This window comes from Aphelocoma coerulescens, chromosome 14 (genome assembly GCF_041296385.1).
Source record: "Aphelocoma coerulescens isolate FSJ_1873_10779 chromosome 14, UR_Acoe_1.0, whole genome shotgun sequence".
NCBI lineage: Eukaryota > Metazoa > Chordata > Aves > Passeriformes > Corvidae > Aphelocoma > Aphelocoma coerulescens.
This window is the reverse complement of record NC_091028.1, coordinates 14,840,083-14,862,976: the sequence shown is the minus strand read 5'-3', so window position 1 is coordinate 14,862,976 and position 22,894 is coordinate 14,840,083. Positions and strand designations below refer to the sequence as shown.

The following is a 22,894-nucleotide window of genomic DNA, read 5'->3' as shown; positions in this document are numbered from 1 at the left end:
TGTGCAGCCCAGGAGGCCGCTCCCAGTCTGCTCCCAGGGCACACAGGGCTTATGTGGAGCTTGCTGCCCACCAGGATCCCCAGGTCCCTTCCTGCAGAGCTACTGCCCAGCTGGCCACTGTTCACTTTGTGCTGTTGCAAGGGCTTTTTTCCTTCCTGGGTGGGAGAGTTTGCATTTGTCTTTCTGGAGTTTCATAAGGTCTCTGTTGAAACATTCTTCAGCTTGTCCAGGTTCTTCTGAAGGGCAGTTCAGCACCTGAGTTTGACCATTGGTTCACCCCAGTTTGGTACAAGCAATGTCCTTTTAAAGCAATACCAAACGTAACTATTTTCTATTTTTAACCTTGATTGTAGCCTTAATTAGACCGGAATGGGAGCATAGAACCAGTGTGTTTCAAGGTGCTGGATTTAATAAAAGTTGCTTTTCCTACAAAAATATGTGCCTACATGAATAATTTATGAAATAAGGGATGTCACACAGCACTGCTGTTACTAATGCATTTAAAAATTAAAAAGTAATTCCTAGGTGCATTTCAGGCATCCTAGGAACTTAATCCACCTGGAACAAGCCCTAAGCAAGCAGCTGCTGTTTTAATGAATGACAATTTTAGGGAGTTTGACTTTCTTTGAGCTCTTGCTGCCACCTACAGTCAGCTCAGCTGGGTCTTCAGTGCTTGTATTGGGCTCTGCCGTTTGGAACCTGTGTCTGTTACAAACACTCTTCCTTTCCTAATTGTTTGGAACTCTGCTCTGGCAAGAGCTTCCTGGCCCAAGATTTAGGAAGACAATGGACACAGAGCCCAGAGTGTTATGCTGGTGAAACAAGTTGTGATATATGTTGTGCAGTCTCAATACAGAAATGTCTTTGAAATAGTTTGCTACCCTTTTGGAAAGTCTATATTTTAAATAACGAAAATACAGAACTGCTGGGTTAAAAGCCAAACTGTGAGAAGAGGAACAACAATGGTATGAGAAACTTGTTCTTTTCCTTTGCTTGGATTCTCTTACTACATAAGTCTTCCTTTTCCCAAATGTTTGGACAGTATTCAATTATTTTCCTCTATTTCAAAGCTGTTCTTATTTTAGTAATTTATGGAGTGCTTCTGTGTGCTCATTAATTATGTGTCTATTGCTCAGCATTGCCTGGGTTCTGTAAAACTGCTGCCATCATCAGAATTCTCTGACTGGAATGGGGTGTATTACCATGCTTTTTATATAGAAAGCTCTGGTGAGCTGGCAATGTCTGAAACTCTCTTCTCTAGTCTCTCCCTTCCATCCCCTTACAAATCCCAGACAGCCAGCTTTGCTGATTTGGAGCACTTGACAACTCATCTCATTTAAAAGCAGAGGCTCAGCAAACTCTGTTTTTTTTTAATGGAAGTTACTAATGTGTGACAGGTTTCATGTGGCAGTCTGATCTAGGATGTTAATTACTAAATGATTAGATTAAAAACCCCTAAGGACAATACCATAGGCCTTAGATGACTTTTATAAGGTCCTTTATGGAGACTGGAAACTTGAGGAGCTTTATTGAGCATAAATGTGGTAAATAAGTAATGTGGTCAGCTGGATCTTTATTAAAAATAAATTTCTCAGATTCAATCAACATATAAGGCTAATAAATATCCTCAACTTCTTTTACAGGGTGACCTGAAAACTTACATCTGCAATGAGCAAGAGCACATTAAAGGAGAGTCTCAGATAATGCTGCTGCAGAGAATGGCGTGTGAGATCGCCGCTGGCCTCGCTGTGATGCACAAACACAACTTTGTGCACAGGTAGGCTCCCAGAGAAATCCCACTCAGTCAAGATGCACTCTGAAATTCATTTGAGTATTTGCATTAAAATCCATGGCTGTTGAAGACTATGTTTGCACAAACTTCTGTCTGTGACATACCCTGAGGCATGAAGGTGTGATGCTAATGAAGGTGCTAATTGAGCTGCAGTGGTGTGGTGTTCCAGCTCCACCTGCCTGAAAGCTGATCACCTGCTCTTTGGGTTTGCAGCCCACGGAACACAACCTGCTGCCAAGCCAATCCAGATGTAGTTGTTTGATTAATTCTTGGCCAAGTCAAATTTGTTTTGTTTATTGTGGAGGGAGGGAGGTTAAAATTCAGTTAGGATGAATCTTACCTACTGTGATTTTTTTATCAGATTATAGCAATTTAGAACTTCTCTTTGGTAACCTGTTACCTTTGTTACTAAAAATGGGGAAAAAAAAGCCTTTCTAATGCAGTAAGGGGGAAGCTGAGTTTAGAGGGAAAATCTGACTGCAATGGACCAGCACTTGCATCACCCTTTCAGCAAGTCAGGAACTTGTGTTGGAGCTTATCAATGCACATCTTGCTGCTTAGGGAAAGCAAAGACATTTAGTTCAGGGAGAAATGAACTCTCAAACCTAAGTCTTAAAAGGTGCAGGTGTAAAGCAGCAGCAAAACCCTGAAAAAAAACCCAAAGCCTGGACTCAGCTGGTGGCTGATGAACAGAGCTATTCTTTTAACCCATTTAACAATTTCAGATGACTTGAAGGTAATACCAGTTGTACCTGTCTAACTGAGGGACCAGTTTCTTGTCTTGCAGCAGCATGGCTCTCTAGGTATTAAATTTAACAGTACATTTTCAGTGAAACGCAGATAAACTTGGTAAATAATTATTCTGTGGATCTGCAGGATTCTCATTGTAATGTTTACTTCTAGCAACACTATCCTGATGCTGTCAGAGTAAGTGGTAAAGCTCCAGCATCAGTGATTTTGTTGTTAGTGGTAAATTCAAGCAGCCAACAATTTTTCTCTTCCAGGATATTTATTTAAATAGTATAAAACAATTTGGCAAGCTCTGGGACATACTTGAAGGTTATAGATGTGTTTCTGACCTGTGTAGTTCAATGACTTTGGAAAGGAAAACATCATCATCTTTCTTTGTACCAGGCAAGCTGTGGCTTTCAGACAATTTGTACTTCAGAGACTATTTTTTAAGCCAACAGAAGCAAAGGTAGAGTTCTTTCAGGGCACTTAATTTCCTGGTCCCCTTCTGTGAAACTGAGAAGTGAAATATTTGAGCAATTAGTCTGCTGAGCTCTCTGCTGTCACAGCCACAGTTCCAGCTTCATTAAATGTGCATAAATTTCTGAGTTTGCATGATGGGTTTCCTAAAACTGCTTCTTGGTGTTATTACAGCAGCACTGCTGGTTTGTGACTAGTTGTGGTCTGGTTTGTGGTAGAAACTGGAAGCAAATTCTGTGTCTATTCAAGAGCTTTGTGATTTGTTTAGTAGAGGACTTCTATGAAATACTTTTTCTGTGGGTCTTTTCCAAAGACTGACTGTAGTTCTGGCTCATGTGTAATGTATGGGCTTATTGCTTAAGGAACTTAACTGTAGATGTAAGATATTACTGGTAGCTTAGTATCATATTATGAATTAATATTTAAACTTAATCTGAATTGCTGATAGATTTTGCTTATGACAATTAGAATGCAAGCCATGCAATGATAGGTGTGAAGAGGGGTGACATCACTGTAGCATGTGAACAGCCCACGTAATCTCCATGAGAGGATTATGAGCAGAATGAAATAACTGCATGTAAATGCTGTTTGTAGTTTGAATGCTTAGGAGTCTACACCACTGCTCTAGAGAAGTGCCTGCAGCTTGATCTTTTTTATACAGGACAGCATAATAGTCCAGGGTTTTTGTATGAAATCTTTAAATGTGGTTGCCTTGTCACTGTGTTTAGTTTTCTTTGGATTGCAGAATGCAGTGTCTGCTTGGTTCTGTGGCTCTAAACTGATCCTCTTTTGAAGCAGTGGGAGTGCCCGAGGGAAATCAGACTTTTGGCCACAAAACAAATCTTGTCCAATAAGTCATCTCGGAGAAACTCTGTTGGTGTTTGTGTTTTCTGGAAGTGATGAGTGTTTGTATAGAACTGTAGTGTCTGCAGTATTCCAGTGAGATACAGAATCAATTGTTGGCATGTGTAGGTTCTAAAACTTAGTAAAAATGTAAGCAACAAGAAAACTCTTAATATTTGGTTTAGATCACAATTGCACTTTAGAAATCAATCTCCCCAGTTCCTTTGCCTGGGTTTGCACTGCATATGAGTTGGTCTTTCAGAGTGCATGGACTGGTTTGATTTCCTGTGAAGAGAATCAGGAAGGGAACTCCAGGAGCTGCAGGAGCACACCTTTCTTGCACCCAGCTTGCCTCAGCCTTCAGTAGGATTTAGGGATCAGCCTACAGCTCATGCACATGGGATTGCTGAAGTATATCTAGAGTGGATGCTGAATCATTAACACTGTTTTGTGGTACTGATCTGCTCCTGTTACTTGCAGCTATGATCTGTAACTGTGCATAAGTCCTTGATTTTTAGATTCTAAGTTTTTAAAAAACAGTATTCTTGATTTTTCATTTGATACTTCAAACTGTGACCTGACTGTTCTAAGACTTGTTACTTCTACTAACCCATTTGTCTTAATTTGCATTGAAGACCTCCTGGTTTGTCTCACTGTTTATTTGTTTGCATTTTCAGTGACTTGGCCTTACGGAATTGCTTCCTTACATCCGATTTAAATGTCAAAGTAGGAGATTATGGTATAGGATTCAGCAGGTATAAGGTAAGTTAATCTAGTCATGGACCACTTTTTTAAAGGATTCAGGGCTCAAGGTTACAACAAGCATGCCTGAAAGTTGTAAACTGATACTAGATTGTCCTTTATTTGAATAATGAACTTTTAGAGTATTACTGGCAAATAACTGCAGCACGTTCATGTACCAGAATAGATGGTCTTTCTAGAGATGAGTAGAGTTTACGCTTCTGGAAGCTTCTGCTAAATCTACCTTTTTTTGGTCCTATTTACAGTAGTCCTAGAATATGAACAAATTTATTTTAATGTATTTTAAGGACACATTTGAAAGAAAGGTTCAAATTTCTTAAGGAAAATACTTAAAATAATAAAGTATATCAAGAAAGAGAAAAATTAAAGACATTAATTAAAACATTTTGTAAGTACCAAACCTTAAACAAGAAATTTGCATTCAAGTTTCGGCTGTGCAGTGACCAGTGAATGGCTTTCCTCCATAGCATTATTCTCTGCTACTTGGGGAAAATGGAATTATTTTTTTAATTCTAATTTTTTTGCATAGGCTTAATATAAAAACATATTAAGGAAAGGACTGTCACTATCTGCTTGATAGTTGATCCAATGCATGTTCAGCCTTTTTCTGATTTTGTTTTTTTCATTTTAATCAATAATTCAGGAAGATTATATTGAGACAGATGAGAAGAAACTTGTTCCTCTACGTTGGACTGCACCTGAGTTAGTAACAAGTTTTCAAGACAGACTGTTATCAGCAGAGCAAAATAAATACAGTAACATATGGTATGTAGAAGGCTTTAAAATAATTTCAATGAGAGATTTGTGAACATATTTTCAAGTGGTACATGAAGGAGTAAATAATATTTAAATTGACCTGATGCATCAGATGTACAGTAGGTTAATCTCTGTAAACCTGACACTATATCCTGCTTTGGAAAGATTCTTAGAAATCTGTTGAGAGAAAGTTGGAGCAAACAAAAATGTTTAGCAGAATAATAGGTGTTTATACTAATAAAAATACCTTCAGATGTTTATAAAGGAAAGAAATGGTAAATGAATTTTCCGAGATTAAGTAGCTCTGGGTGACATAAAAAGTGGATCCCACCAGAGCCTGATTAAGTTCAGTTGGTAGAACAGTGGCATTTTAATTAAAATGCTGTGTTCTTGCTGCAGCATTTGAGAGCAATTAACTGATGGTTTGTGTTGCCAAAGAGCTGATAGACAATGGCTGGTGAAACTCTTGAAGATGAGCGTTTTTGAAATTGCCAAGTTCCACTTCAGTTCTCAAGCCCCAAGAAATTTGGATAATGGAAATTGTGGATTAGGCTAACATTTCTGAAAACACTGTAGTTAATTCCTGGTTTTATATTCTAAGGATATTAAATAGTAAACTAGGCTTTGGTGTTTTAAAAGTAGGGCTGCAGAAGGCAGGTGGGATAGACAGACATTATGTAAATACTAATTTGCTTCCATCCTCCAAGGAGGCTTCCTCAGCTCATAGTGTTCATCTGGACTGCAAGCAGCCAGGGTCTTAAGCTTTCCAGCTTGTATTTTAGTGCCTCTTATGCAGAGCTGCTTTGAATAGGTTGGACTAGATGATTCCAGACACCCCTTCCAATCTAAATTATTCTACAGGCAGAGTCAGTTGCTTTGCATTTTGAGCACGGAAAGATTCCCTGAAGATTAGCATTGACTGTAATAACTGGAAATGCGATTAGTGTTGGATAGAGTACAGCTGCAGCACTGAGCAGAGGCAGCTTTTGACACTGCAGCTTGAAAATAAGGAATTCTATGAACACTGGAATAAAGATGAGTTTTCTAGCAGTTTGACCTATAACTGCAATTTCTCATGAAAGCTTTTTTCTTCTGTTGAATGAACCATAAGGTTTTTTAATCTCGTTTCTATACACTATAACAATATTTTTTATTTTAAAACTGTTGAAAAGATAATATTTTATTATATGTGGGATTTTTTTCATGATCAAATAATTTGAGACCTCCTATATTTTGTTGCCTTAATTGTTGTTGCCTTCAAGCAATTTTACTCTTCAGGCTGCTAGCATTCTGTCAAAATGAGTTAACAACTTCTGAAGTTATTCTAGAGACAATGGGGAGTGGTATTTATTTCTTCTTGCCAGTTATGATTTGCATATCCTTACTTTCTTAGAAAAGCATCTCCAGGAAAGTTCTGAGAATGCCCAATCATTTGCTGCTCTTTTCCAGGGCACTGGGTGTGACATTATGGGAGCTGTTTGAGAATGGTGCTCGGCCTTACTCAGACTTCTCTGACAGGGAAGTCCTGACCCATGTCATCAAGGAGAAGCAGGTTAAACCCTTCAAGCCACGTCTGGAGCAGCCATACTCTGATAGATGGTAAACTTTAAATATTTCCATTTATTCCTAAAGCTGCTGAAGAAGTTTCTCAAATGACTCAGTTCTCTTAAATACATTGAAATTGCTACATGGAAACGTGCTTCCAGCAAACAAACTCTAGATAAAGGGAGTAAAAGGACTTGCTATAGGTGGAAGTTCCTGCCAGTGACATTGGTACTCTGAGGCTTGTTAGGTGTCTGAATTCTATAAATTCCTTTTTAGTGTGAAACCTATTGAAACATGTTTTTATTTGTATAGGTATGAAGTTCTGCAGTTCTGTTGGCTGCCTCCAGAGAAGAGACCGACGGCAGAAGAAGTGCACAGACTTTTAACTTACCTCCGCATGCAAAGCCAAAGGGACTCAGAGATTGATTTTGAACAGCAGTGGAATGCTCTGAAACCAAACACCTCAAATAGAGAAGCAAGTAATTCTGCATTCCCAATCTTGGATCACTTCACAGGAGATAGGCTTGGCCATGAGCTGGAGGAGGTTCTGACTGTAACTGAAACAAGCCATGGTCTGAGCTTTGAATACATCTGGGAGGCAGCTAAACACGATCACTTTGATGAATGTGGTCATGTGAATCCTGATGAAGCCATGACCTACACAAGTATTTTCTATCCAGTGGAGGTTTTTGAGAGGTCACTTTCAGAGCAAGGACCTGGAGCACAGGATGGAAATGGTCAAGAGGCGTCACTGGCTGTCCCTGGGGTGTTACCTGTGTTTGATGCACACAAACTTTCTGTTGGAAATGACTACTATATCCAGTTAGAGGAAAAAGGAAGTGGCTGCAGCATGAATTTTGATAACCAATCAGTTGTATTAACAACAGAAGTTGATCATCAAGAAGCTGTACAAGAAAAAAGTTCTCATTTCACAGTTCTCAGGGATCTTGATGTTGAAGAATCTAGTACCGATGGGGACTTCTTCCACTACAGTACAGATCCTAAAGAGGAATTTTTGCCTGCTACTAGTAGTCCAGAAAGTCCTTTCCAGAGTATATTTAATGACATTGATAGATCAGAAGAACTGACAAACAGAAAAATACTTGGGTTTGCTGAAACAAATGATTCTCCTAAAGACTTTAAACCAGCTGTTTTGGACTCAAACACAGATGCTAGAAAGGCAGTAGGCTGTTCTGGGAAGGAGCATTCTAGTCATGCTTCTGAAAATGAAACAGTTTCCTTATCTGAAAATATCTCTAACCAGTCGGACCTGGTAACTTTAGAAGAACTTTCTGATAACTTCTTATTTCTTCAAGAGAAAAATTTATTAACAGGATTATTGCCTAAAAAAACCAGCAGTGATTTTGGGCAAAACTCAGATGATGTTCTAAAAAGTATATTAGAAACCTCAAAAAGAAACTCTGTAGAGCCTGAGCCTGTGCTGGCTGAAAATGCACAGGTCTTTTCTTTAATACACGAAAGTCTTAGAACAGTGAAAGATGAAAATTTTAACCCAGTGACAATGAATAAAGATCCCAGTTCTCAGTCTCAGACTCCTGTAGAGATGCAGGCATCCTCTAGTCCGCCCACAGCACATAAGTCATGTGATAAATGTGAAAATCTTCCTATTTTGAAGGATGAGGGGAAACTTCTAAATGTAGAAGTGGATGAAGTCATGTCCTGTAACACCAATGTTCTCTGTCAAGAAGAGCTATCTTACAATGCCAAAAATAATAATGTTGGAAATATTCCATATTACAGTGTTGCTGTTGAAACAGATGAGTGTGATGCACAGATGAAACAGGGAAAGCTTTTCAAGTCTGATGAAATAACTTTTAATAGAGAAAAATGTAGTGATCAGGAAGATAGGAAAAGAAACTTGCAAGATAGTTCTCCCGTATTAAAAAAAAATGAATGTTTATTGGAGGAAATACAAGAAACATCAAATCATTTTGAAAACTGTAAGGATGTTCCAGAAGAGGTGACCTTAATTTCTGTTGCTGCTTCAGATTGTACAAGTCAGGACAGTCTTTTGGAAGACAGCCCATCTCCTATACAAACTGTAGAACAAGCCTTAGAGACGCCTGATTCTTTGGATTCTTTAGATGTAAATGAGGTTTTAGAATCTTTACAGGCTCAAAGTCCTCAGAAACTTTTGCCACCAGATAAACCTGCTGACAGTGGCTATGAAACAGAAAACCTGGAATCTCCAGAATGGACTTCCCATGTCCCTGTTGAGGACGCTTCCAGTGTGGATACTGCTCTGTGTGTTGTGAGCGAGAACAGTGTCAGTGCTTTGCCTTCTAATCCAGTCATCATTGTGTCAGAAGCAGCAGCTTGTTTGGATGCAGTGAACAGCAATTTTGAAATAACCCCAGTGGTTTTTCTGAGTGGAAGTCAAAACTCTTATAGAGACTCTGCCTATTTCTCTGATAATGATTCTGAGCCAGATAAAAAACCAGAAGAGTCTGTAAATCTGTCCAGAGAGACAGTGTGTGTTGTTTCCTCCAACAGAGAGAATCACACTGAAGAGGTTTATGGTTTTGAAGAGAGACAGCAAACGTGTGATGTGAGGAATCACCAGGATGATGATAATCAAAGTGGAAAACTAGAACTAAACCACAATTTAGAGATCCAAGAGATGGATGAAAGGATGCAGGGGTGTCCTGATGAGTGGGCTGAGTCAACTCTGTCTTCCCTGGAAATAGTGATGGAAGGTAACCTGAGGAATGAAATAAAACTATCTGAGATTTCTCATAAAAGTGTCTCTTGTGTTGGCACTAACACTTCAGAGCTTCTTTCACACAGAGACTTAAAGCCTGTGCACAACATGGCTTTAGATCTGAGTAACAGTGAGAAGTCCTTCTATCACATGGAAGGACAAAAACTGAAAGAGCCAGATATTGAAGGAAAATACCTTGGCAAACTCAGCGTGTCTGGAATGCTGGATTTAGAAGATGGCGATGATGCAGATGAGGAAGATGAAAACAGTGATTCTGAGGATGACATGAGGACTTTTCATATGCATAGTCTGAGTTCTGACAGTGAAGATGAAACTGTTCATCAGGTACCTGAGATAATTACTGACAAGGATGATGGAAAACATTTGAGAAGCTTGTTGAAACTTCCAAAACCCCTTAATGAAAGGCAACCTGAACTTTGGAAAGATGAGAAAAAGGCTGTAACATTCTTTGATGATGTGACAGTCTATTTGTTTGATCAGGTACGCCTTTTTTTTATTATTAAGTAAAGTTTTTGTTGGCTTGCTATTTTTGTTTTTCTTTAAACAAGGAGTAATTGAATAAATTGCTTAATATTTGGGAAAACCTCGTTACAGGAGTATCTTTCTTGTTTCGGCAGGGTTAAAGCTGGTTCATGATGTGGGTTCTTTTGCCTTTATATATTAAGGCTATACAAGAATACATATATGTAAAAGAATAATATATATAAAGAAAAAAGAACTTTTTGACTTGGGTAGTGCAGTTTTGTGCTGCTGGCAGAATAGCAGCACTAATCTGAAGTGAAGGAGGGTTTTGCTTTGGTTGTCAAATCCTGAGTCTCCATTGCTGTTGGACCCTTGACTGCACATGCTGAATGCAACATGGTTTTTAGTTAGGTTTTTCTGCTGTTTATAAGATTTATCTTATTTTGACAGAATATTGTTGTAACTTTCTAGAAGCAGTGTATCTGTTTAATGTGTTTGAAGATGTTGAGTTTAAGATGCCTTTATAAAAGAAAGGAAGAAAGCAAAAAAAGCCAATAATTAACCAAAAAACCTAACTCTGAATCGTGTGTTAGTTAGCACTAAATTTAACTAAGATCATAATCAAAGATGAGAACAGTATTTAGATGGTAATGCTAATTTTTATTACTCCAGTGGGATTCATGTTCAGTGAAATACTGATCGGCTTATAAAATTCAAGGTTACTTTTGTTTCCCTATCAGCTTTATCAATTTTTAACTTCTGTAACTGGATACAGAGGGGATTGTATTTTAGCATTATGGTGACTAAACTAGTCCAGTGAGTTTAAGAGAACAGTCACATTGTCAAGCTTTGGAAATGTTGCTTATGATGACGCACATAAATATTAGAGTTAACTGTGTTTTGGAACAGAAAACATAGGTGATTTATTTGTGTTTAGGCAGCCTGTAGAATAGTAATCCTTTTGTCCAGAGGGGAAAGAAAAAATCAGCTCTGTTTAAACTGCTCTTAGTTGTTGAACTCTTTAGTTTTTATTACAATGACTGATAAAATGTAGGCCGCTTCCAATAGCGGCTGTACAAAGTCTGTCTCTTTATCCTGAACATGATTAGGGGATTTAAAAAAAAATGTTGGGAGATGGGATAAGGCTTTATTAAAGAGGAAAAGAAACCCTTACCCCATGTTAAGCTGATATGGGAACTGTTTTCAATTGGAAGATATTTTAGCTTTGTTCCTAGAAATATGAAACCATTTAATATGGTAAATAATATTTAAATAGTCATTTCCTGCATGCATTTTAGCATAGATTTGGTACAGCTTTCTTTAGAAGTACGTGTATGTGCTTAATTTGTAACTCAAAGTCTTCTGGTGTAGTTATAACAGTTTACAGACCTTTTAATTCCACATTTGACTTGATGGCTGGATGGGGGAGTGTATTTGTGGGTGCTGGCATCTGAAGGCATGGAGACATTGTGTGTAACAAGAGTTAAATAAGTGATTTTGTTTGCTGTAGGAAACACCAACGAAGGAGCTGGGAAGCCGTGGGATAGACGTGAATGGGGAAGGTGCTGGCAGCTCTCCTGCTCCATCTTCCAGTCCTGGTTACTTAAACAGATTTGCAAATTCAGAAAGCTCAACTGATGAAGAAGGTGAATGAATATATTTATACACAGCAGGGGCCAAGACAATTTTATGCACAGCCTTTTATGAGAAGTCATTAAACTGTATGTGATCTGTAAATTCACTGGACAATGTTGGCTTCAGTTTTGTGTCCTAAGCAGACACTGCATCTGGGCTCAGATTCCCTTGTTCCTGAGGAGCAAAGCTGGGATGTGATAGTGGTTGTTTATGTATTGATGTGTCCAAGGTATCCTGAAAGGCAACCAAACTGTGGGTGGCAAATCTTTGTGTTTCCCTGGGCTAGAACCCTGCCCAGGGCTACAGGTTTTGTTTGGGGTTAATGCAATCTTTCAGTCTACTTGTACAGCTCTGGGTGACCTTACATGACATTATTGTAATGCTGCTTTTTTCTTTTTTTTTTTTTTTTTTCCCCAAGGTGGGGGTTTTGAGTGGGACGATGATTTCTCTTCTCCAGAGCCATCCTTTATATCCAAGGCAGCTAACAGTCTCATTGGTTCTAAACCACCCCTTCAGCCATCAAAGTACTTCTCTCCACCTCCACCTTCCCGGACTCTTGATCAGAACTGGTCACATTCATCCCCTTATTCCAGATTCTCCATCTCTCCTGCAAACATGGCAAGCTTTTCTCTTACACATCTTACAGATTCGGATATAGAACAAGGAGGTAAGTGATTTAGTTATAATAACTACTTTAAGGATACAAATTAAAATCGTTATGTAAAGATAAAACTAGCAGATACAACAAGTCTTGTTGTATTTTAAACATCAAATATAGAAGTACATTTTTAAAACCATAAAAGTTTGTCTGGTCTTCTGTTTCACTTAAGACATAGTTTTCCATGGAGATTGAGTTTATTTGCATCCAAGTTGGTACAAAATTGTGGTTGAACAGCCTATGGAACATTTACAGGACAAGCTCAGTTCTAATGTTACAAACCCTAGTGCTGTATATGTATAAATGAAACCTCTGCAATCCTGAAGCACTGCTGTTACACCTGCCACACTATGGCAGTTACTAATCCTGGTTATTGCTCTGTCTCAAGTCACAATTGTGTTTTCATTGCACAGGATGAGGATGCCAGGAACATAATGTTTCTGCCATTATTGTGTAAGCTTGTTTTACAGTTTAGTTTCTTTTCATATTGCTTTTTAGACAGTGCATTCTTGACATTCTGTCCAGAATTGCAGCATGTTTTCTAGAGCTGTGAATAGGATAGCTTCTGTTAGGAGAGCCAAACAATCCATTCAGAGCAATAACTGAGTACTAGCAGTATTTATTAACAGGCCTTCTTGTGAGTAACAAAAAGCTTTTTTAACCTTTGATACATTTTTGAGGGTTAAGAGAAGCAAAAATAAGCAGACTTGAATCAGTCTGGCATACTATTAATCTTGATAACACACTGCATTATTAAAAATAAATATTACTGATTGCAGAGCCTTGCTAATGGTCAATGTCTATAAATATGTAATCAGTGCTATATGGAGTTGTATTGTTCTTGTATTTTGCTTATTGATTAGATAGTGTTTGCTGCTTAGTAACTTACAGATAAGAGAGAATATTTTGGAGATCCTACATTGCCTTATGTGTCCTAAGAAGTGACATTGAACTGTGTGATTGAAACAGATGTCTATGAATAAATGAACCAAATGTTTACAGTAGTTGAAAGTGTAGGGAAAAATTAACCAAAACTTAGAAGTGCAAAACAGCAGAATAGCAAGAGTCTTACAAAGAAGTGGGGGTTGTGCAGAAGAATCTCACTGTATCTTATGACCTTTCCTCTACTAATAGGAAGCAGTGAAGATGGAGAAAAAGATTAAATCAATTTAAACTTGCTGGGACTCCATACATAAAACACACAGGCTTTGTGTTTGAAACTTCTTTATCTAAACTCTGGATCCTCCTGGAGTAACACAGGTAATCAAGAAGTACTGAGAAATGAAAGTGAACACTGAAAGCAATGTTAAATCAGGACATTAATTTGAATGTGTATTTAACTTTGTAATGTATTTTTAAATCAGTGCAATTTTGCTTTTCATTGAAAGACGATTCTGCCGCTGTTTTCAAGTACTTGAAGTATTTTTCAGATAACTTAAACAAGTAAAGCAATTACACTACAGTCTGGTTTATGTATGAGATTGTATAATATTCTTTTTATATTTTTCCATGTAGTTCATTATCTATTTGAACATACACCTGTTGTAGAATTGTGTATAACTGTCCTGTGCAACAGGTGGCTGTGTTGATGGAACTGTATGAATGATAGTTGATCAGTAGTGAGCCATATTTATTCAAAAAGATATCACTACATATTACTTTGCTTATTACAATTGCACTATGGATTATTCTTCCTTTATTTCCTGATGATGTACAGAATCAAAATCTTAAATCTTTCAAGGAAAATAAGACAAGTTGAATTGGCCCAGTTATCCAGTTTAATTTGTCCTTTTTGTAGCCTTTGCTATGCACGGTACTTGTAAAACGTACATAACTTCTGAGTATCACGTTAGACTTGCTGAAATCTTATATTCAGTACCATTTCTAAAATGATAATGGTTATAGAATGGTTGTTCGTGTTCATGTTTTATAGGAAACTGGAAAAGAATATATGATATACTCTGGAATTTTTAGATGAAAGAGATAATGTCTCTTAATTCCATATATGATCCTACTGACTGCTTAAACTGTAATAGTATCTGACTATATCACAGTTAAGGGCCTTCCAGTTTTTACTACAATTTCTCTCTTGGAGAAAGAGGAGGAAAAAATTGGCTGTACAAAACTCTGGAATTTATGAATCTTATAAAAAGACTAATTTCAATAGACTGGATTTGGGTACACTTGGCCCTTTGGTTGTACATTCTGTGAATTTTGAAGCTCACTCTTCTGCTGCCTGCAGATTGAGGCTCTGTTCAGAGGCCTGTGGTAAATCTACCTCTTGGTGATGTTATGACAATTAAGATTCTGATTAGTGGTTAATGCCCAGTTTTGCACCTGTTATAGGGCCAGATCCATTTAAGATGTCTGCAGAGCTCCATGGTGCATCCTGAGCAAAGGATGCAGTACAATAGGTTTGCTCTGAAGCCTGTAGTGAAGGGAATACAGTGTGGGGGCTTAACCTTCCTGCTCTACCATGCATTTAGCTGATTTAATCATTTAAACTGCTCGGAAAAAGAGATCCTTAGTTATTACTCCAAACTGAGTTCAGCTGAGAAACAAATCCCTGACTTCTTGGAATGCCTTACACAGTTGCAGATCTGTAGGGAACACTGATAGGAACAGTTTACCTGGCTTTGTATTTGTTTACCTGTACTAAAATGCAAATGTACTGAGATACAAAGTACTTTGTAATTTAGTGGCTGCTTTGGCAGGGCTTGAGATATAATGGTGGTCCAAGTGCTCTGTGTCCAGATCCAGTCACCAGAGAATTTTCATTATATGAAGATGGGAGGACTAGATATTTTCAGATGTGTGATTTTTTTTTTTTATACCTCTGTGTTAATTTTGGTTTCTAAGTATGTTTTTAAAATGACAGGAATACGTTAACTACTTTTTTTCCAACGTTATTTAGCCCTTAAACCAGAATGGCTTCCATACTGATTAAAAGGGAATGATTTAGTTATCATGTTGTTTGAAGTTGCCAATGAATTGTTGAGTTATCTTTTTCTGATGAGGCACTCAGGTTTGGAGTTAGTCAGAACTGTTCTTCAGTATGAAGTGAAGAACTGAATTTTCCTAAGGACCTTTTCCAAAACATTTTTTAGAAGGCAAAGTCAAGTAGTTCTTAATACAGGCTTACAGTATATACTGTAGAGGGTTTAAGGAAGCTGTGCGCTACTGAAAATACTTTAAAATGTTGGTAATAGACTTTGTGCACAAATTATTGCCTCGAAATTCCATAATTCCAACATTGAACTCCTTGATACAGCTAGATTTAGGGTATCTCATCTGTCTTTAATTCTCACCATAGTAAGAATGAAACTCTGTAATGGTCTGCAAAGAACATGTGGGCTTGTCTGCCTTGCGTGGTGAAAAACCTGTCAGACCTGGAGTTCAGCCTTAATTTTGAATCATTTGATTTAAAAAATAGTCCTGGGTTAAATAAAAGCTTATGCTCCTGAATGTTGTAATTTGGTTGTGCATTTTGTTTCTTGTAATTCTGGAAAATCAGATGTTTGTCTTGCACATCAGGAATTTCCTTTGCTTGATGGAGATCTAAGATTTTTATTCTTTACCCAGGTTTAAAGAAAATCTTACACAGGAAGTGAAAGTTTACTCCTTTGTCCAAATGGACTCATTGCTAATGAATTGCCAAAGGAGCATTTTTTTCCAAAACTAGATGTGTATGATATTAAGCAAGGTTATGTCCTTTTTAGCTGTACAATGAAGAGAAAGAAATATTTAAAGTTAACTTGCATCACTTAAACATGAATTTTAATTTCAGTAATCCAGTAGGCTGGATTGCAATAATATAAACTGTCTTTTGGGGTAAAAAATTATACTTAAAGATCTGATCAACTACTAGCAATACTTAAATATCTGCCTGGCAGTCAAGTGGCACAATGAAGATGAATCAATAATTCCAACATGTTACATTATAATGAGGGGATTTGTTCCAAATCATTCATTACACTCTGTGTAATTTCTTGCACTAGCTACTTAAGCCTGGTCTCCGTTTTAGAAGTACATGTATCTATTTTCAATGGTTTATTATGAGGACTGGTTACAGCTTAATTCCTTCTCTAGTAGAATACCTGAATTGTTTGAATAACGAAGGCATTGTCTCAATTTGGCTACTAAAGGTATCTAAAAGATCTGATTTTTCCCACCTAAAGAAGTTTGTTTAAACATTAGGATCTGTAGTGAGAAGCCAAGAGAGCAACAAGAGCATCCAGTTTCAGTGGGAACACCTGTACTCTCCCAAATCCCCCAGCTGCAGATACACTGTGTATAACTGCATTTATGGAAATTGCTATTTTCATGGAAATGAGGAGATTTAACCTTTTTTTTCATATCCTTGTTGATGCACTAATGAAAGCCATTTAAGCCTCATTCTTTTTATCAGTATTTTTAGCAGATTTTTATGTAATACTCAATCTTTCATGAGGAGGCTGGTTGGTAGAAAGACTTGTTTTTACAATTAAGCACTATCCTAAAATGTCAGCATTGTCAGGTGTCAGTGACTTGGCTATTTGTGTTGGAGTTGGTGAAAGGTGGAATCCAAGTACATTAGCCTTATAAGAAATAGCCTTAAATAAGAATGGAGTGTACAAAATTACTTCAGCTTTAAGTCATACACAAATATCCTTGTATGTTAATGGTTTTGGTACAAAATGGGAAGAAATCTAGAGGAGAGTCAAACATCATATAAACTTATTGAAAATAAGTATTTGTAATACCAGCAGCCTGTTTTTCAGAAACTTGAATATGACTTACAGTTAGTTTTGTTTATGAAATTGTTTGAACTTGCACAGATGTAGGTGTAACTTAAATGATAAATGGTACTGATGTGTGTGTATATATAATGTTTAATTCTATTTGTAAATGAGAAACTATGTAACAAAATCATAGGTATGAGGTTTTCCTATTGTAATTTAATACAGGTATGAGGTTTATGGCAATATATCATAGTTAATGAAATTTCAGGTCAAAATGTCTTTAAATTGTGTACATTTTTAAATTGTAATTTCTACTGTATATTGATTATCATGCATAGTGTGATTCAAGAAACTGCTTGTAATTTAAAAATATTTAATATTAAAAATAAAATACAGTTATATATTTATAATCTCTTTGTCTGTTTGTTCATTTTTAAACAGATGCCAGCAGTGTAGTTCCAGTGTAAGATATATTTATTAGTGTCCTGAGGTTGAGAAAGTTCCAAAAGCTCAAAGCCACAGTCCCAGCAGATGAGTCCATGGTAAATAGTGTAGTCACCGTTCATTTCTTCCAGTATCATCACCCTTGTGCAAATGTCAGGTAAAGTGTGTACACAGTCAGTAGAGAAGCAATAATTAAAACAGAAATAATGTAATTCTGAATACTGAATATTGCTTTTAATCATAGAATTAAAGATCTGTAGGAAGAATGGGGATTTGAAATTTATAAATTCAGAAAACAGATTAATGATGTTTTCTTGGTGTTCATTGAATTTCTTTCTAGAAGACTTGCTTGGGTTTTTTCAATCTAAGTGCATGTGCTGAACGGACCAAAAATCACCAGTAAATAAATGTAGTACTGGTGTGTAAAGGGAGCTCCTTTGATGAGATAGTGAGGCTGTTTCAGGCTGGGCACTCGGTGGGGCAGGAGGAGAGTGCTGATTTCCCCTGCTGGCCGGGAGGGGTGCGGTGGCCCAGGGCAGCCCTGGCAGTGTGGGTGGAGGCTCTTGTGGAAGCCCCCACCTCACATCGCAGCTGTTGAGTGCTGGCACCTGCTGTGACCTGGGAATGAGAAACTGATATCAAGATGACTTAACTTCATTAGGTAAAATATAACTACTGGGCTGAAATTTGACCAAGGCAATGGTCATTAATGAGAACAGATGTAAAAGATCCCATGGCACTAAATTGGTCACCTTATATAGAGCTTATTATCAAAGAATTTGAGAACTTGGAATCTCTATGAGCAGCAAGTTCTCAAAGGGAGGGCAGTGCTGTGTCTGTGGGTCTGTGTCACACGGGTGCTGTGACAACTTGCAGGACAGAGCTGAGACAGACTTTGTCCTCCTCCAGCCGGGGACACGCCACCTGCTGAAGGAGGTACCGACCCCTCCTGTGGTGACAGAGCTGTGCCTGGCTCAGTGTCAGGGACACCCACGCTGCCGCAGCGCTGCCGAGTGCTGCCTCCCCGTGCCCTGAGTCCCCTGTGTCACCCCGAACACGGACGGGAGCCTCGAACAGGGCGCAGTGGCCGTGCCCGGCCCCTCGGTGGGTGCGCGGGGTGCCTGCCCGGCCCGTGCCCGCGGAGGGACCGCAGCTCGCTCCCGCCCGCCCGCCGGGCCCGCCCCCGCCGCTAAAGCGACGTGTCCGGGGCAGCGCCGGCGCCTCCGGCAGCCTCTGCCTGCGGGCTCGGGGCAGCGCCTGCCCGGGGCTCCTCGGCCCGGGGGCAGGGCCTGGGCCCCTCGCAGGCTCCTGCTGACAGACCCGGGCTCGGTCAAAGGACACGCAGCGCTCCCTCCCTGTTGCCCCCACAGCCCCTGCTGCTGTTCCTGGCTTCCCCTGGGCTCTGCCGCGTTGCCCCTTGGGCCCCAGGCACCTTCTCAGCAGCTGGTAGAGTGGTAAGTCACAGAGGAGGGATGCCAGCCCTGGTAGATGGCTGCAGAGGGTGTTAAATATGTTGGTATTTGGCTGCTCTCTCTTTGGTTTCTCTTGACCACTCCAATCTGTTGCTGCTGATCCCCCCCCCCAATCTGTTTGCTCCTTGCACACTCATACCACCTCTCTGGGGCTCCCAGCAGCTGAGCTGGGGCTCTGTAAGGTTGCTTCTCCAGGTAACGGCAGTGGCAGTCTGAAAGAAAAGCTCAGCACCTTGTTTATCCCATGATAACCCATTTGCTTTTGCCCAGCCTGCAGTTTACAGACTACTTTGCTCTCTCAGTTTGCTGAAGCTTCCTTTCTCTTGGATCTTCTTCCAGCTTTCTCTCCTGGCTGCCTCCATGAACCCCCTCTTCACCAAGTCCTGTGGGCTATTTTCTTCCAAACAGCAGCTCTCCCCAGCAGTGCTTCCTGTGCGTGGGCAGGGAAGCTCCCTCTCCGCTGTGCTGTCCTGTAGCTGTCCCTTTGCTGCCAAGTGAGTTACACAAAGGGTCCAGAACAAACTAGTGCTTGCCTTTGGACCCGTTTTCTCACAGAAAGTACCTCTGTGTCTCCAGCATTTTTTTAGGCTTCCACAACAAAGCTGCTTGGTGCTGTCTTTCAGCTGTCATCACCTGGGTGCTGCCCTAACCCAGGTGCTTTGTGAATTCCTGGTGTCTTTGGTAGTAGGGAACCTTGGGATGGCCAGAATGCCCTCATAGGCAGAGAACTGAGTCACTGTGCAAGCCGAGCAGCTGAGCATGGCTCTAAAGAGTGAGAAATGAGACAGGAGGTGGTGTTTACCACAGCACAGGTGGGAGCTGCCACCACCTGCTCCAGCTAAGGTTGATGTCTTGTGCTGGGACAGTCTTGCAGCTGGGGTTAGTTTTTGGTTCTTCTTTCATTTTTTATTGGCTCACCAACTCTCAGGCTGCTCCTACACAATAGTATTGGCATAAAATATATTTTGTTTTGACCAAAACTTTTTATGACTACATGAACTGGAAGACCATGGAAGAAACATATTTTGGGAATGTCTCTTAGTAATGTTGATCATTGGTGTTAGAGGCAGGGTTGCTGTGATGCTGTTGTCTTCAGGTGTAATGTGGGCACAGAATCTGGGCTGAGGGGGGGTAAAATATCAGTGCTGTCATTAATGCAGAGGAAGGAACATTGCTGTGTCTTTTTGGATAACTTGGAAAGCCTGCTCTGCTGCTGTTGATCTGGGGCAGTAACTGCAGTTAAGCCCTGCCTTTATCGGATTGTTGCTGGAAGAGGGAAGTGCTTTTTTGTGTGTGTGGTGGGGACTAGCCCAGAACACAGAAATGCTGCAGCTGAAAACACGTGGCTGGCTCGGAGCTTCTCCCTGAGAGTGTGCCATGTTTCCCTCTAGTGGACTCCTCACACAGTGGAAACCTGTGCCTACAAACAGCAATTACCAGGAGTCAAGGAGAAATTACTTTGAATAGGAGCCTGAGGGTCAGTCTAATACCCCCCCATAAGCCAGCATATGCACAATGAAGTGGTGCATGGTTTTATTATAACATGGGGTAGTGAGGAGCTGGGGGACAACAGCAGCATATGCGATCAAACAACAGAGGCAATGTTACCAAACCTAACTGACTGTCATACTGTGCATATTTTTTGAGTTGTGGTTCACTTCTCTACAGAAAGACTGGATCAACCTGGAGACCATTTTCTCTTATGTACAGTGATAAAGGAAAAATCTCTCTGCTTTGAGGCCTGTTTCTAAGAAAGTAGAGGCATCTGTTTTTCACTAGTAGGTGATTCACTGCATCTTTGTTCCACTGGTTCCATTCACTTGCCCCCTGCTCCCTCTGCAAGCTCTACTCCCAGCTGAACATTGGTGTTATGTTTTTACAGCACACTGATAATTAATACCAGTCCATCCAACAAAACATGAAGACTAAAACCAAAGGAAAGAAGCAAAGGCAAGCTGTTGACAAAGAAGCATTTTCCGAAGAGCCGGCAGTGAGAAAAAAGGAACTGGGGAAATGCTTGCGACGCCAAGAAAGGAGGAATGGGGGAAACAAGGAGAGCAGCAAGATCCCCACAGCCAGAGCCAAGCGTCCTTGGAGCAGTAAGGACAGGCTTTTGAGGAGACTGGAAAGCAACGAGCGTGAGAGGCAGAGAATGCACAAGCTCAACAACGCCTTCCAGGCCTTGCGGGAGGTGATCCCTCACGTGAGAGCTGAGAACAAACTTTCCAAAATAGAGACCCTCACGCTGGCCAAAAATTACATTAAATCCTTGACCTCCATTATACTCAATATGTCCAATGGACACTTTCCAGCAGTAGAAGGGATGGGGGGAGCCTGGGGATCCAAATTGTACCAGCATTATCAACAGCAGCATGGGGAAGATGACCATGAGGAACATCTACAGAAATATTCCACATAGATTCATAACTTCAGCCAAAACACCGGCTGCCACCTACTACTGTAATTGTTTTTTCTTCTTACATCACAATACCTGTCATTACCTAGAGGTTTAAGCCCTCAGAATTTTTCAGAGCATAGTGAATATGTTTGTGTGGTGTGCCAGGGTTTGGAAACCTATCCTGTAGCACTGGAGTTGACTTGAAAACAGTGATTTAGTAGCTTCTGAAAATTACCCTACCTGGAGTAGAGTGAGTTGAGCCTTTAAGTTCTGTGTCACCCAAGTTCTTTGGAGTTTGTTGAGAATTTGGTTGTAGCTCTGTTCACCAGCCTTTCAGTGACTCATCTACCATGCTAAAGAGAAGATTAAAATTGATGACAGCATTTGACTTGGTGACTGAAGTGGCACATGGAAAATTGGTCACCAAATCTGAATATTTATCTTGATATTTAACTTCTATGGATCTGCCCTGATAATTCTGAACCTTGCAAGGCATAAAAATATCTGTTGATGCAAACATCTGCAAAGCTTTCTTAGATTGTAAGCTCTCTAGAGTAAGGACAGTTCTGATCTGCATTTCCAGAGCATCTGGCCTCATGAAGATTTTCTTTAGTGGGTGTCTGGGTGCCATTGTAATACAAATAATAAGGGAAAAATTACTTACTTTTGCCAAAACAATGATGAAAATGCTTTAGTATAGTCTTAAGTTAGACAATGCTCTGGCCAATATAAATTATTTGCTAATGAAGCCTGTGACATGATCAGGTTCTTTTGGTGTTAGTGTTAGATTCTGATACTATAAAACAATAAATGAAGCAGAAACTCTTCAGAAAGGAAAATGAGCTCTTTTTTTTCCCCTCCCCATATCCCCTTCTGTGGTGAAAAGTTTTATGTCACTGAGGAACTCTCATTTCCTCTTGTATTCTCATACCTGGGGCACCTGAAGCTGGGGTGGCCTCAGTTGAGAGTGTGGTGCCCATGGAGCCCCCATGTTACAGCTCCCCCTCCCCACATGCCCTGTGGAACAGGAGGCTGCTGCTTTGTGCTGTGGATGGCACAGGAAACATTTGGCACCTCATGCATCACTAGGATTGATAATGGTTTGTGGTATGGTCCTTTTCCTGCAGAGGAAGGCTGTCCAAGGGAGGAATGGGGGCTGAGGAAGGATTAATCAGATCCATCACAGAAGGGTTGTGCTGCACTGTGCAGTTTGTAGTTTGCTGCAGCACAGCTGAGGGGATGACAATTTAAATCAGAGTGAAAGGTGAGGTTGGCAAGGGCTGTGAATTATCTTTCTCCACCACAGCAATCCATAGCTATGATGTAGAACAACACAACAGTTTATATCTGTGGTTGCCTTACTGGAGAAAACATATGATCCTTTCTTAGTTTTTGAACTGTTTTCACATTAAAATAAATGTGTTTAAGCCCTTCTTGTACTCAAGTGTTAATGA

At 39.8% G+C, this 22,894-nt stretch overlaps 2 protein-coding genes across 5 annotated transcripts in view; both read left to right on the top strand.

Annotated features, from left to right (window-relative positions):
- The window catches only part of LMTK2 (lemur tyrosine kinase 2), a 92,505-nt gene extending 71,689 nt beyond the window's left edge, over positions 1-20,816 (top strand). For 2 of the 4 annotated variants that reach the window (XM_069029678.1, XM_069029677.1), the window contains exons 7-14: positions 1,644-1,777; positions 4,522-4,606; positions 5,250-5,371; positions 6,812-6,961; positions 7,220-10,130; positions 11,623-11,758; positions 12,166-12,414; positions 13,540-17,536. In XM_069029678.1, coding sequence (XP_068885779.1) covers positions 1,644-1,777; positions 4,522-4,606; positions 5,250-5,371; positions 6,812-6,961; positions 7,220-10,130; positions 11,623-11,758; positions 12,166-12,414; positions 13,540-13,568 — 3,816 coding nt within the window. In that variant the 3' untranslated portion in view covers positions 13,569-17,536. Of the gene's footprint in view, positions 1-1,643; positions 1,778-4,521; positions 4,607-5,249; positions 5,372-6,811; positions 6,962-7,219; positions 10,131-11,622; positions 11,759-12,165; positions 12,415-13,539; positions 17,537-17,567; positions 17,790-20,710 lie in introns of those variants that run through there. The other 2 variants (XR_011155222.1, XR_011155221.1) reach the window with 2 other exon arrangements.
- On the top strand, positions 18,783-22,858 carry BHLHA15 (basic helix-loop-helix family member a15). The gene is made up of 2 exons (XM_069029681.1): positions 18,783-19,024; positions 20,925-22,858. Exon 2 carries the CDS (start codon positions 20,961-20,963, stop codon positions 21,459-21,461), a length of 501 nt encoding a protein of 166 aa, XP_068885782.1. The 5' UTR covers positions 18,783-19,024; positions 20,925-20,960; the 3' UTR covers positions 21,462-22,858.
- Positions 22,859-22,894: the final 36 nt, after the last annotated feature.

What these genes read in the sequence shown, in the direction of transcription:
- BHLHA15 (XM_069029681.1), top strand. Translation starts at nt 20,961, where the DNA reads ATGAAGACTAAAACCAAAGGAAAGAAGCAAAGGCAAGCTGTTGACAAA.